Genomic DNA, 14,254 nt, shown 5'->3' with positions numbered 1-14,254 from the left:
CTTCGCCTAGCGAAGGACTCGCCTCAACCTTCGCCCCAGCGAGGTTGAGAGGTTTTGCTACTGGAATGCTCGCTGGGGACTCGCTAGAGCCTCGCCTAGCGAGTGAGTGTTGGCTGCACTTTTCACCAAAACAGAATGAATTCGCTGCAAACTTCGCCATGAGCTCGCCTAGCGAATTAATTTGCCAATTTACTGGAGCTGTTCGCCAGGAGCTCGCCTAGCGAACCCATTCTTCGCCACAGTCTCGCCTAGCGAGCAGGCAGATGAAATGCTTTCTTGCTTTGGTCCCTTTGCCAATTCTCTTGTGTCTTTATTATCAATTAATTCATGCCTTTCCTGCACAATAACACACACATCAAAGGCACCAAGCTTGTTCATCAATGTAATGCATTCCATGTAAAACAAATGTGGTTTTGACAATTTTAGCAAGGAAAAAGAGTGAAAGATGCCCACATATGATAGCTCAAATAAGCACTTTTGGGCATCTAACAGGCACCTGTGCGCAGGGAAATATCTTCTGCTAGACTGTCATGTTCGCCTAGCGAACAAAAGCTTCGCCTAGCGAAGGCCATGCTTCAACCTTCGCCCCAGCGAGGTTGAAAGGTTTGGCTACTGGAATCCTTGCTGGGAACTCGCTAGAGCCTCGCCTAGCGAGTGAGTGCTGGCTGCGCTTTTCACCAAAACTGAACAAACTCGCTACCACCTTCGCTAGCAGCTCGCCTAGCGAATTTATTGACATTTTACTGGAGCTTTTCGCTGGGCGCTCGCCTAGCGAGTGCTTCGCCACAGCCCTCGCCTAGCGAGCAGGCTGATGAATGCTTGTTTTACTTGATCCCTTTGCCAAATTTCTTGTGTCTTCACTTTCTATTATTTCATGCCTACTTCCTGCACAATAACACACAAATCAAAGGTACCAAGATCGTTTATCGTTTAATTGCATTTCATCCGAAACAAAGGTGGTTTTGAACACATTAGCAAGGAAATAGAGTGAAAGATGCCCATATTTGATAGCTCAAATAAGCACTTTTGGGCATCTAACACTCATCAAAATCAGAAACTTAATCAAGAAGTATTCTAAGAATGGTACAAATCTCTATAAGGAAATTATGGATTATACTCCAAGACTTCTATGGAAAGGACAAGAAAGTTAATGTCATTAAGTCCAATAATTGACAAGAAATCTCCATTAATTTCTCTCAAACAGTATCATCTCAAAGTACTATATAAAGGCCTCATCATCATCATGCTGAAAAGATAGCAATCACACAAGAATTATACAATGTCATTCGATCTACATACTCAAAATATCTTCATTGTAAAATTCAATAATCACACAAGAGTTGTTGCTCATAGTGTGATCATTGATTCGTGTTCTTAATTGTGTTCATACTGCTTACCTAGAAGCACTAAGGCAAACACTTGTAACTCTTTAAAGTTGTTGATTTTTCTCGAGTGACTTGTTGAAAAGTCTTTAGACTTGAGAGGGCTAAGATATTTTTGAATTCTTAGACATTTTTGTAATCTATTGAGATTGTTGGATTAAGTCTTTATTGAAGGCGGAATCACCTTGGACGGGTGGACTGGAGTAACTTTAATTTTCAAGCGAAACAGGATAAATTTCTTGTGTTGATAGCATTTTCTTTCGTGTGTATAGTGTTGTAAAATTTATTGACTATTATGAAAACAATTCAAACCCCCCTTTCTTGTTTTTCTCTACCTTTAATTGGTATCAGAGCTTAGGCTCTGTTATTGATTTATGAATCAAACACTTAATGATGTATAGAGATCCAGTGTGAGAAAAACATCATGGCTAACACAAATGAAAGAGATAGCTACAACGCCAAACCTCAAGTTTTTGATGAAGAAAAATTTGACTATTGGAAGGACAAAATTGAAAGCTTCTTCCCAGGCTATGACGCTGATCTGTGGGATATCATCATAAATGGTTACAAACCACCAATTTCTTCTATCGGTATCGCTATTCCAAGAAGCAAAATGAGTGATGATCAGAAGCGTGATTTCAAGAATCACCATAAAGCACAGACCATTCTGTTGAACGCAGTCTCCTACAATGAGTACGAGAAGATCACCGACAGGGAAACAACCAAAGAAATATTTGATTCCTTGAATATGACTCATGAAGGAAACAATCAAGTTAAAGAGACCAAGGCTCTGGCCTTAATCTAGAAGTATGAAGCCTTCTGAATGAAAGATGATGAAGTTGTTGAAGTGATGTTCTGAAGTTCCAAACCTTAGTTGCAGGACTCAAGGTTCTGGACAAATAATATACTACAACAGATCATGTCAAAAAGATAATTAGAAGTCTTCCCAAGAAGTGGAGAATTATGGTTACTGCTCTGAAGTTATCCAAGGATCTAAACAACATAAGCCTTGAAGAACTTATCATCTCCCTCAGAAGTCATGAGATAGAGCTAGAGGAATATGAACCTCATAAGAAAATAAAATCATTAGCTCTAAATTCCATATCAGAAATAAGAAAGCCATAAAGGAACAAAGCCTTTCAGGATGAAGAAGAAGACGAAGATGACTCTGAAAATGAAGATTTTGATGATGAAGAGGAGTTATCTCTTCTCTCTAGAAGAATCAAACAGATCTGCAGAAAAAGAAACAACAACTTCAGAAGGCACAGACAGAAGGGAGATCGTCCATATTTGACCTCTAGAGGCAGACCCAACAGGGAAGTGACCTGCTACAAATGCAAAAAACCTAGACACTACACAAACGAATGTCCAAAGATCAAGAAGGATAGCTCTAGAAAGGAAAGCTTCAAGAAGAACTCCTTCAAAGAAAAGAAGAAGGGACTCATGGAAACATGGGATGACTCTGAATCTGAAGCTTCAGAATCTGATTCTGAAGAGGAGCAAGCAAACGTTGCATTCATGGCCACCACCTCTGGAAGTTCATCTGAAAGAGAGTCTGACTCTGAAGAAGTATTCTCTGACTTTTCTCATTCTGATATGGACGTCTGTTTGTCAGAATCTCTGAGCTTGTATCAGAAGCTTCGATAGAAATTCAAGAACCTGAAAAGGGTTCATGAAGAGACGGTTGAAGAGTGTGATAAGCTTGAGAAAGAAGTTTCTGAACTTAAAGAAAATAATTTTATCCTTGAAAAAGAAAATGAATTTTCAACCAAAAAATGTTCAAAACTTGAAAAAACTCTTTCTAAAACTCCACCTACTTCTGACACCATCATATACAAATATGAAAAGGCTTTTCAGAAATTTCAAAACAACGGACTTGAAAGAAGAAAATGGCTTCTACGATCTATGGTGTTAGTCATAATAAGAAAAAAGGAATTGGATATGACTCTGATGAAGATGATCTAAAACCTTCTGTAGAAAACAAACTTAAATCTCCCTTTTCTTATCATTACACACCTGCACAAACACATAAATTTAATAATGCTAGAAAACCCAAAGTTTTCAGAAACTCTGGGAGAGCTAATCCTAAAGGACCCAAAAGATATCTGGGTACCAAAAGATAAAATAGTATATGTTGCAGATATTTTATGCAGCAGAGTTAAAACACCAATCATGGTACCTGGACTCTAGATGCTCACGACACATGACGGGAAGAAAGCATATGTTCCAAAACCCGGAACTTAAAGATTCTGGCTTCGTAGGCTTTGGAGGAAATCAGAAAGGAAGAATTAGAGGATTTGGAACAGTTGATAATGGATCTCTTCCCTCTATTTTTGATATCCTTTATGTTAAGGGATTAATGCATAACTTGTTATCCGTAAGTCAATTAAGTGATAACGGTTATGATATAATCTTTAATAAAAATGTGAAAGTTGTTAATCAGAAAAATGGCACAGTCATTTTCACTGGAAAGAGGAAGAACAACATTTACAAAATAAAGCTTTCAGATTTAAAAGATCAAAATGTAAAATGTTTAATGTTTGTAAATGAAGAGCAATGGGTGTGGCGTAGACGCTTGGGTCACATTAGCTTAAGGAGAATTTCTCAGCTTAATAAACTTGAGTTAGTCAGAGGCCTACCTAAGCTGAAGTTTTCTTCAGATGCTCTTTGTGAAGCATGTCAGAAAGGAAAATTTTCTAAAACAAATTTAAAAAAAAATGTTGTTTCTACCTCTAAGCCTCTAGAACTTTTACACATTGACCTGTTTAGACCTGTTAAGACAGTGTCAGTCAATGATAAGAAGTATGGACTCGTTATTGTTGATGATTATAGTCGTTGGACATGGGTAAAATTCTTAAGGCACAAGAATGAGTCACATTAACTTGAGTTAGTCAGAGGCCTACCTAAGCTGAAGTTTTCTTCAGATGCTCTTTGTGAAGCATGTCAGAAAGGAAAATTTTCTAAAACTAATTTCAAAAAAAAATGTTGTTTCTACCTCTAAGCCTCTAGAACTTTTACACATTGACCTGTTTGGACCTGTTAAGATAGTGTCAGTCAATGATAAGAAGTATGGACTCGTTATTGTTGATGATTATAGTCGTTGGACATGGGTAAAATTCTTAAGGCACAAGAATTAGTCACATTCTGTGTTCACTAGCTTTTGTTCAAAAGTGAAAAATAAATTTGACTCTAAGATCATCAGAGTCAGAAGTGATCATGGTGGCAAATTTGAAAACAAATTGAAGAACTTTTTGACTCTAATGGAATATCCCATGATTTCTCCTATCCCAGAACTCCATAATAAAATGGAGTTGTAGAAAGGAAGAATAGGACTCTCCAAGAAATGGCCAGAACCATGACCAATGAAACAAATGTGGCTAAGCACTTCTGGGATGAAGTTGTGAATACATCGTGTTACATTCAAAATAGAATCTCTATCAGACCTATTCTAGATAAGACTCCTTATGAACTGTGCAAGGGAAGAAAACCTAACATTTCTTATCTTCATCCTTTTGGATGTTCTTGTTTTATTCTGAATACTAAAGATAATCTGAACAAGTTTGACTCTAAGGCACAAAAGTGTATTATGTTGGGATACTCATAATGTTCTAAAGGATATAGAGTATATAATACAAAAACAAAAATTATGGAAGAATCAATACATGTCAGATTTTATGATAAGCTTGACTCTGAAAAGACAAAGCTAGTTGAGAATTCTGCAGATTTAAAGATAACATTTGCAGGTTCTGACGAAAAGACCAAAGGATCTGATGAAGCAGAAAGATAAACGTCAGAAGCACCTGAAGTCAAAATCAATAAAAAAAAGATCAAGAAATGGACAAAATGTTTCTAAAGAACTGATTTTGGGAAACAAAGATGAACCTATCATAACAAGATTAACATTCAAAGTTTCTGAAGAAACACTTCTGGGACTAGTATCTCTGATAGAGTCAACATCCTATAAAGAAGCTCTTCAATACAAAGAATGGATTCTGGCAATGAAAGAAGAACTTGATCAGTTTGCCAAGAATGATGTCTGTGATCTTGTAGCAAAACCCAAGGGAACCCATGTGATTGGAACCAAATGGGTTTACAGAAACAAACTAAATGAAAAGGGTGAAGTGGTCAGAAACAAAGCACAATTAGTGGCATAAGGTTATAGTCAATATGAAGGTATTGAATACAATGACACCTTTGCTCCAGTTTCCAGGTTAGAATCTATTCGTCTTCTTGTATCTTTTGTTATAAATTATTCCATCAAATTACATCAGATGGATGTCAAAAACGTGTTTCTGAATGGGTATATTTCTGAAGAGGTGTATGTCCATCAACCTCCTGGTTTTGAAAACTTAAAATATCCAGAACATGTTTTTAAACTGAAAAAATCTCTTTATGGTCTGAAACAAGCTCCCAGAGCTTGGTATGAAAGACTTAGTTCATTTCTTCTAGAAAATGACTTTACTAGAGGCAAAGTGGACTCCACTCTCTTATGTAAAAACATTAGAAACGATCTTATGATCTTCCAGATATATGTTTATGACATAATATTTGGTTCTGCTAACCCCTCTGTTTGTCAAGAATTTTCTGAGTTAATGCAGACAGAATTTGAAATGAGTCTGATGCAAGAACTAAAGTTCTTTCTGGGGATTTAGATCAACCAAAAATCAAAAGCCACGTATGTATATCAAATCAAATACATAAAAGACATTCTGAAGAAATTTGACATGTCAGAAAGCAAACGAGCAAAGACTCTCATGCATCCTACTTGCATTCTGGAGAAAGAAGAGGTGAGTCAAAAAGTTTTTCAGAAACTCTATCGTGGTATGATAGGTTTTCAATCAGACCCAAGGGGATATATTATTCAACATATGTCTCTGTGCTAGATTTCAGTCAGACCCAAGGGAATATCACTTAAATGCTATTAAGAGAATCCTGAGGTATTTGAAAGGAACACCTAACCTTGGCCTGATGTATAAGAAAACGTCAGAGTATAGGCTTTCTAGGTATTGTGATGAAGATTACGTTAGAGACAGGTTGGAACACAAAAGCACATCTGGGAACTGTCAGTTTCTGGGAGAAAACCTCATCTCATGGGCAAGCAAAAGACAATCAACCATTGCATTGTCAATTGCAAAAGCATAATACATTTCAGCTTCACTGTGTAACACTCAGATGCTTTGGATGAAAAATCAGCTTGAAGACTTTCAGATCTATGAGAGTAACATCCCTATCTTCTGTGACAATATTGCTGCTATATTCTTAAGTAAGAATCCAATTTTACATTCCAGAGCGAAGCACATAGAAATTTAATATCATTTTATCAGAGACTATGTTCAGAAAGGGATAATCATTTTAAAATTCATAGATATAGACCATCAATGGGATGACATCTTCACAAAACCCTTAGCTGTAGATAAATTTCTTTTCATTCTGAAACATTTAAATATGGAAGATTGCCCAGAATGAATCTGAACATGTGTCTCCTCTCTAATGTTAAAAACAAACTCTAACTTAAACATATGCCATTTATCTGGTTCTGGTTCTGATACTATTATAAGTTAGATGATATATGGATTGGAAACCTTCTGAGTCAGAAACCTTTTGGTATTCTTGACTCTAGAAACATCAACACGTGGTCTCTCAAACGTGTGGTTTTGGATCTTCTAGACAATTGTCTAGCTCAAAACTCAAGAGTCAAACTATTGAGATCCCCTCGAGCAATGTGCATATTTTTGAGATTAGACAACCCTCATTAGCTGCATTTAATTCTCCCCATGCTTGTCAACTCATATTTTAGCAATCATAATTACTTTTGTCCCCTAACGCTGTCATTTTGCATGTGTTTTGAATCTGTATATATATTACCACAATTCCCACTGTCACACTTTTCACTCTCACAACGTACATAAACCCTTGCCTTCATTCTCTCTGCAACCTCAATCTCTTTCAACAACTACAACATGAATCCTCAACAAGAACAGGTTTTCGAATATTCTCAACAAATGAATGTTGTTGAGCAACCAGTTGAAGATCCACAACAGGTTACAACCCAAACTACTACGCCCTCAACAACTTCATATCAAGAACCTCATGTTCTTGATCTCCCTCCTCACATCAATCTTGCCATCCCTTTTGAAAAACTGGAAGTTTTATGTGAACTCTTGGTTGATTTTGACAACCTTAAGAGCAATGGCATTTATCTAACGGAAGAACTGGAAAATCAAGGGTGGGTAAACTACCTCAAATAACTTTATGGTCTTGTTTATACATTCCTGATGAAGGAATTTTGGAGGTTCGCTGATTACGATGGCCACTGCATCGTATCCTACGCTCTGGGGGTCAAGATTGTGATCACGGAGAGGTCAATTGATAAGCTTCTGAACATGGAAATAGTAGGGGGAAGAAGGATATACAATATCAATCCTAGGGCAAAGTATATGTCCCAGGAAATCATCCCTACTATTTTCTCTCAGAAACCAGAAGGGAGAACTTCAACGAACAAAGAACTTCACCAAAATATGAGAGTTTGGTTGAAGATCATTCTGGGAACTATCCACCATCATCCAACGTCGAACTCCTCTGACTACATCAATACGGACCAGAAGTGCATTTTGTACTGTCTGCACAAAGGGATGAAGTTGAATGTCCCCTCCCTCCTCTTTAAGTATCTGAGGGACTCCATCAGAGATATTGGGAACAATATGAAGCCCAAAAATTACATCCCTTGGGGGAGACTAATTTCTGATGTTCTCATAGAGAGTGGGTTGGTGGACAATCTCATCTCTCTCACACATGATGGAAGATGTCACGGTGGACATGGGGAAGCCTCTGAATGGGAGGAACTTGAAGAGCATGAGTTTAATTGACAAAGTCAAACCCACTATGGACATCTCCTGGGAAGCTCTGAAGGATCAGAGGGAGATATGCAACAGGATGTATCTCTTCTTTAAGATTGATCCCCAAGAGGTAATCGCCGTTATCTTCAGGATCTAGAGGCCCAAGGAATAGACATTGGACTGGCTACCAGAACAGCCACCAAATTTCATGAAGAGGAAGAGAGAGCCCTCTGAGAAAAAGGAAAAGAAGAAGACTCAAAAGTTGGGAGAATCTTCATCATCTCATAAGCAACTTGTGCCTCTAAGCTCCTCAGCACCATGTAAGTCTCCTGTCTCAGAAGCTCCCTTAAGTTCTGGTTCTAGGCAAATTCTCTCATCCCTACCTCAACCAACTCCTATCATCTCTCCCTCTAAACCAACCATCTTCATCCCGATTCTTTAAGAACCCCACACTTCTGAACCAAACACATCCTCACTACCATTACCACAATTTAACCTAACAACCACCTCAATCCCTGTATTTGATGCCATATTTCTATATGAACACATATCACCTCCCTCATCCACTCCCAGTTCCCCTCCATACTATGACCTAACCTCAAACTTTGAACATTCAAACATCCCTGACTAAACCTCCCCCACTCTTGCACAACTTCAAGCCACAGCTGAATCTACACAGACTCAATCTGTACCAAAAGCCTCTGACACCATACCACCCCCTTCTACACCCACTTTAGAACCCTCTGAAACTCTTCCACCTCCTTCTGAACCCATCTCTGAACCCTCTGAACCCATCCACAATCCATCTTAACCTATCTCTCAAACCTCTAAACCTGACCTAACCTTTCAAACCATAGATGAGATTTCTCTAAGTTCTCAAAGAACACGGTTGTGAGACTCAGACAACTATCTGAAGAATCCAGGCTCAGTGACAATCCTTCTGAAGTAAGGACTCACTTGAACAGATTTCTCAACTGAATGACATCTAAGGTCTTCAAGATGAAGGGAATTTTTGAACAAGTCATAAATGACTACATCAGAGGTGCTGAAGAGAGACTGGAGGCGCGTCTGGCGCAAGAAGTTGAAGAAAGGGCCAGGAAGGAAGCTGAAGAAAGGGCCAGAAAAGAAGATGGAGAGAGAGTTGTTGTTGAAGCTACTACTAAGGAGGAAGCTGAAAAAGATGTTGCTGTAGAAGAAGCTGGTGCTACAGAAGCTGAAGCTAAAGCAAAGTTGACACTAAAGAAGCTGCTCGCATAGCTGCAGAAGAATCTGCAAAGATATATGAGGTTGCTCTGACTCGAGGAGAGTCATCAACATATGATCTAGCTCCTCTGGTTCTCAAGACTCTGGAAGAGCTTCAGAAAGAACAAAAACTGGTGAAAGCTAGACTCGACCAGCAAGATCAAGTCAACTCCAGTATTCAGAACCTGCTTGCTCAGCTACTTCAGAGGATACCTCCTCCTCCAAACCCTTAGGCACTCTAGGATTAATTACTTGTAATTTTGTTTTAAGAGTTTTTGCTTTTGAGGACTTTTTCTTCTTCTATGCTTTTCTTCTCCGTACTTTTGAATATTCAATGGAATTTGTGGTGTTTTCTGTGGTTTGAACTCCTATTTTTTAGTTTTTTTAGTCTAACAAAAAGGGGGAGAAATAAATAATAGCTTTCTGATGAAATAATATATCTAACTCTCAGAATGTACTGCTTACATTCTAATATTAAAATTTGCGCAGTTTAAGTGTCTTACAGGATACATCTGAACAAGGAAAACTAAATAAGTATTTGAGAAACAAGTCAAGCAACCTAAGAAGATCCGGTAAGAGACTCTCTACCCCAGAAACCCTTTTCTGATACAAATATATTTAAAAAAATTCTAAGTATCAGACTAAGGGTGAGATTGCAAATCTCAGGGGGAGTCATACTATATCTGACTCTGATTCATTTAAATATGTATCCTTGTAAAGTACCATTGTTTCTTCAAAAGTCAAAGTTTTTGTCATCATAAAAAAAGGGGAGATTGTTAGAACAAGATTTTGGTTCTGCAATATATCTCTAAGTTTTTTATGATAACAAAGAATAAAACAATGTGGTACCCTAATAATTGTCTCTAAGTATGCAGGATACTAAGGAAAAATGAATCCGAGGAAAACAATATCTAGCATCTAACGAAATCCAGAATAGTTGATCCAGAAATGAAGAAATCATATTTGACTCTGAACAAGAACACTTCTGAAAGAATCACATACAAAATCTGACATTGAAGTTCATATTTAATGTCTGAAGACTCTACACCTGATGACTCTGTGGTCGGAAAAATAACAAGTGTACTATTTTGCCAATTATAATAATAAAGGGGAAATTCCCCGAATGTCGATCTCAAGGACTGCACGTCAATATCGAGTTCAAATTATCATTCAATTAAACAAAAAGTATGATTTGGGTTTTTATATTCAAAATTATAAAAATAAAGGCAAAGGCAAATAAGGATGAAAATAAGGGTTTGCAAGGTAAGAGGAACAATGCTAGGGAAGGGGTATGATTTATCCATGTAACAACTCTAGGTCACTATTGCATCAACAAATATAAATTACTACTAGTTCTCAAGGGTATTTTCTCCCAAGTCCTTGGTGAGAAAACCTTTAATCAATCTACCATAATTTCTATGTCCATAGGCAATTAAGGTGAAGTTAAGCTTTATTATATCAAGAACACTCTGGTTCATACAGGGTATCCCTAGTCCTAGGTGATATCTACTGCAGAGTAACCTTATGAAAACCTTATCAATGGCGGTCCAGCCTAATTGATAACCACAAAACAATCTCGATTGGTCCGAAAGAGAAAGCATTAAACACATCAAAAGGTTACCGTAAACATAATATTATAAATGCAAATGTAAACTCAAATTCGTTACAATTCTAAATCAGGGACACCCCCTAGCATTGGGGGGTTTAGCTACTCATATTGTTCAAAACAAATGCAAGATAAAAATTACATATTACAAGTATTGGGATGACTTTGATCTTCAATCGCTTCCGCTCATGAAAACCTTCAGCTCTCCGAATGCCTTGCTCTCTGTAATACTTGATTGCTTCACAATACTGTGTTTTGCCTTGTTCCAAGATGATATTTTCTTTGGTAGAAGGTTCTCTTATATAGTGAAAATTCCAAGTAATAGATGGACATGTACAAAAATCTCTCTGCAAGCCCGATAATCAAAAGCCCGATGAAAAGGGAAAATTTTGGGCTTGGGCTGACACGGCCCGTGTTAGATGACACGGGTGGCCGTGTCAGCTCACTGCTTCACTTGACACACCCATGGGGGCTTGACACGGAATGGGATAAGGCCTGACACGGGCCGTGTCAGTTGACACGGTCGGCCATGTCAGGCTACTGTTTTTTTGCTTCATTCTCCTTCTGCCTGACACGGCTCGTGTCAGGTGACACGGGTGGCCGTGTCAGGCCTCCTGTACCGGGATTTTTCCATTCCTTTTCTTGCCGGAATTCCATAATGTCTCGCTCCGAGTTCCTCGGTTCTTCCACCTGGACCTGTTGGACAAAAACACAGACATCCTATGCGTAAAATCACAAAAATATAAAATAAAATTGACAATTAATAAAATTTCTTAAATAACTTACGGGAATGAAAATTAACTTTAAAGGTACCATAATGCATACACAGTGTCTCAAAATCCTTGGTTTCTTGTCGGATAAGCAATGAAAATATAGTGAAAATGGTGATTGATCACTCTGCAAGATAACATCAGAAGACACATCTATCTGAAGACTACAAGCTTTTGCTCAAGGACTCTGATTCTGCTCACTCATATTCACGCTCAACAAATCATCTGACTCATAAAAATAATAAAATTAATCAAGAATTATTCTAAGAATTGTACAAATCTCTATAAGGAAATTATGGCACGACTAGGAGGGATAAACTATATCCCCCAGAATACGCCATTTTGAATACAACTTCTATGATAACCATGAGGCAGCAAATGGATGAGAGTATTTTAGAGTTAGTGAATACCCTCACCCAACAAATGGGAACTATTTTTAACCTTTTGATTGCAAATACGAATCAAACCTATGAAGTGTTAGCAAATCAAATCAAACATATCGTTGATTTCTTAGGCACCCCCCAGTACAAGTTCGACCTTCTCCATAAATATCGAATGCTAGAGCGGTCAAAATTCCTGAGAACGACATAACACAGGCCACTGTAGGCCAAAACCAAGGGTTACAACAAGAACCTCCCTTGAATAGGGAAGAGGTAGAACAAAACAACCCTAGGCCTCTGATGGTTCAGAGTAATTAGAATGTTAACAAAGTGCTTAGGTATGTCCAACATAATAATTTTGCATGACTGATAACATAACAAACATGGTCGAACAAATTTTGGCCCAAAATGGCCTTAATGTGCGACTCCACCGACTAAATTTTATATCTCCTTTTTCAGAATATGTTTGACAGTCGGAGTTACCCACGGGATGGAAAGTCCCAAAGTTTACCAAGTTCGTTGGAGACACTAACAAGTCGACAGTAGAATGCGTCGCCCAATATCAAACTGAGGCCAGTGACATAGCGAACAATGATAATTTGAAAATGAAGTACTTCCCAAATTCTCTAACAAAGAATGCCTTCACTTGGTTTGCAACCTTCCCTCCCCACTTTGTTCAATGCTGGAGCAAGTTAGAAAGGATATTCCATGAGTAGTTTTATATGGGACAATCAAAAATCAGTTTGAAAGAGTTGGCGAGTGTGAGGAAAAAAGTCCCTGAGTCGATAGATGACTATTTGAATAGGTTTAAACTTCTAAAGGTAAGGTGCTTCACCCAGGTGCCTAAGCATGGGTTGGTCGAAATGGATGCTAGTGGCTTGGACTATTTAATTAGAAAGAAGTTAGAGACTCAATACCTTATGAATATGGCACAACTTGCAGATAGGGTTCATCAGGTCGAACGCCTAAAAGCTGAGAAAGCCAGAACAAATAAATATCACAAAAAAGAGAAATTTGCTTACATAGACGCAAATGATTATGTCTCTGACGTGGGTGATGATTGTTCTGAAGAAGGTAAGGTCAATGTGGCTGAATTAAAGCTAGGGCCCCCTTATGTTTGTAAATTATTAAAACCATCAAACGGAAAAAAGCCTGTAGAGACCAATAAAAATGAAAAGTTTACCACTAGAACTTACACTTTTGACATTACAAAGTGTGATGAAATATTTGATTTGTTAGTCAAAGATGGTCAGATTATAGTACCTCATGGTTTGAAATCTCCTCTTTTAGAACAAAGGAAGAAGAGAGGTTTTTGTAAGTACCATAACTTTTTGGGTCATAAAACTTCTCAATGTGTGATTTTCATGGATTTGGTCCAAAAGGCTCAGAATGATGGAAGATTGCAATTTAGCGAGAAGCCTAAATCATCAATGAAAGTGGACTCATACCCCATGCAGATGGAGGAGGCCTACTATGCGAACCTATAGAGTTCTTGATGGTGAAAGTCGTTGATGACTCCAACATGGATGTCGATAAGGGAGTGTAGCACCTCAAATTTGCACCCCCCATTTGTACATTCATTTCATTTTTAGGTCATTAACTTTGCATTCACATTGCATAGTGCATTGCATTTCATCAGTCAAGACTGATCAGGAGAATCCATCTGTGCAAGAGAACAAGAGCATTTCCATGAGATAAAGGCCCTATGGTTGTTCTAGAGAGCTTGTGTGAACCCAAGGATCATTTTGAGGCAACTTGACCAAGTGCTAGAGGCTCAAAGTCCACAATTCAATTTCAAGTCATCAGAGGCCCATAAAAGTCAACTGCAAGTCAACTAAGGGCTAGGAGGTGGAGAAATGGTTTGTGACACTTCATTCATGTCCAAAAGAGGTTTATTCTTCATGTTAAATGTTTATCTTGAAGGATTTGAAGCCAGATCAAAAGTTTCCAAAAATGGAAAATGACCTGTAATTTCAAGTTTCCAAAAATAGCAAGTTTTTGGACCAACTTCAACTCAACTTTCCAACATCAAAGAAGC

General features: G+C 38.0%; 1 protein-coding gene across 1 annotated transcript; it reads left to right on the top strand.

Moving 5' to 3' along the window:
- The first annotated feature begins 13,079 nt into the window (after positions 1 to 13,079).
- LOC127123528 (uncharacterized) lies at positions 13,080 to 13,703 on the top strand. Its single transcript, XM_051053739.1, has one exon. The coding sequence runs from the start codon at positions 13,080 to 13,082 to the stop codon at positions 13,701 to 13,703; it is 624 nt and encodes a 207-aa protein (XP_050909696.1).
- The last annotated feature ends 551 nt before the right edge of the window (positions 13,704 to 14,254 follow it).

The sequence above is a fragment of the Lathyrus oleraceus genome, chromosome 2 (genome assembly GCF_024323335.1).
Source record: "Lathyrus oleraceus cultivar Zhongwan6 chromosome 2, CAAS_Psat_ZW6_1.0, whole genome shotgun sequence".
Lineage (NCBI taxonomy): Eukaryota > Viridiplantae > Streptophyta > Magnoliopsida > Fabales > Fabaceae > Lathyrus > Lathyrus oleraceus.
This window is presented reverse-complemented; position numbering and strand designations above follow the sequence as displayed.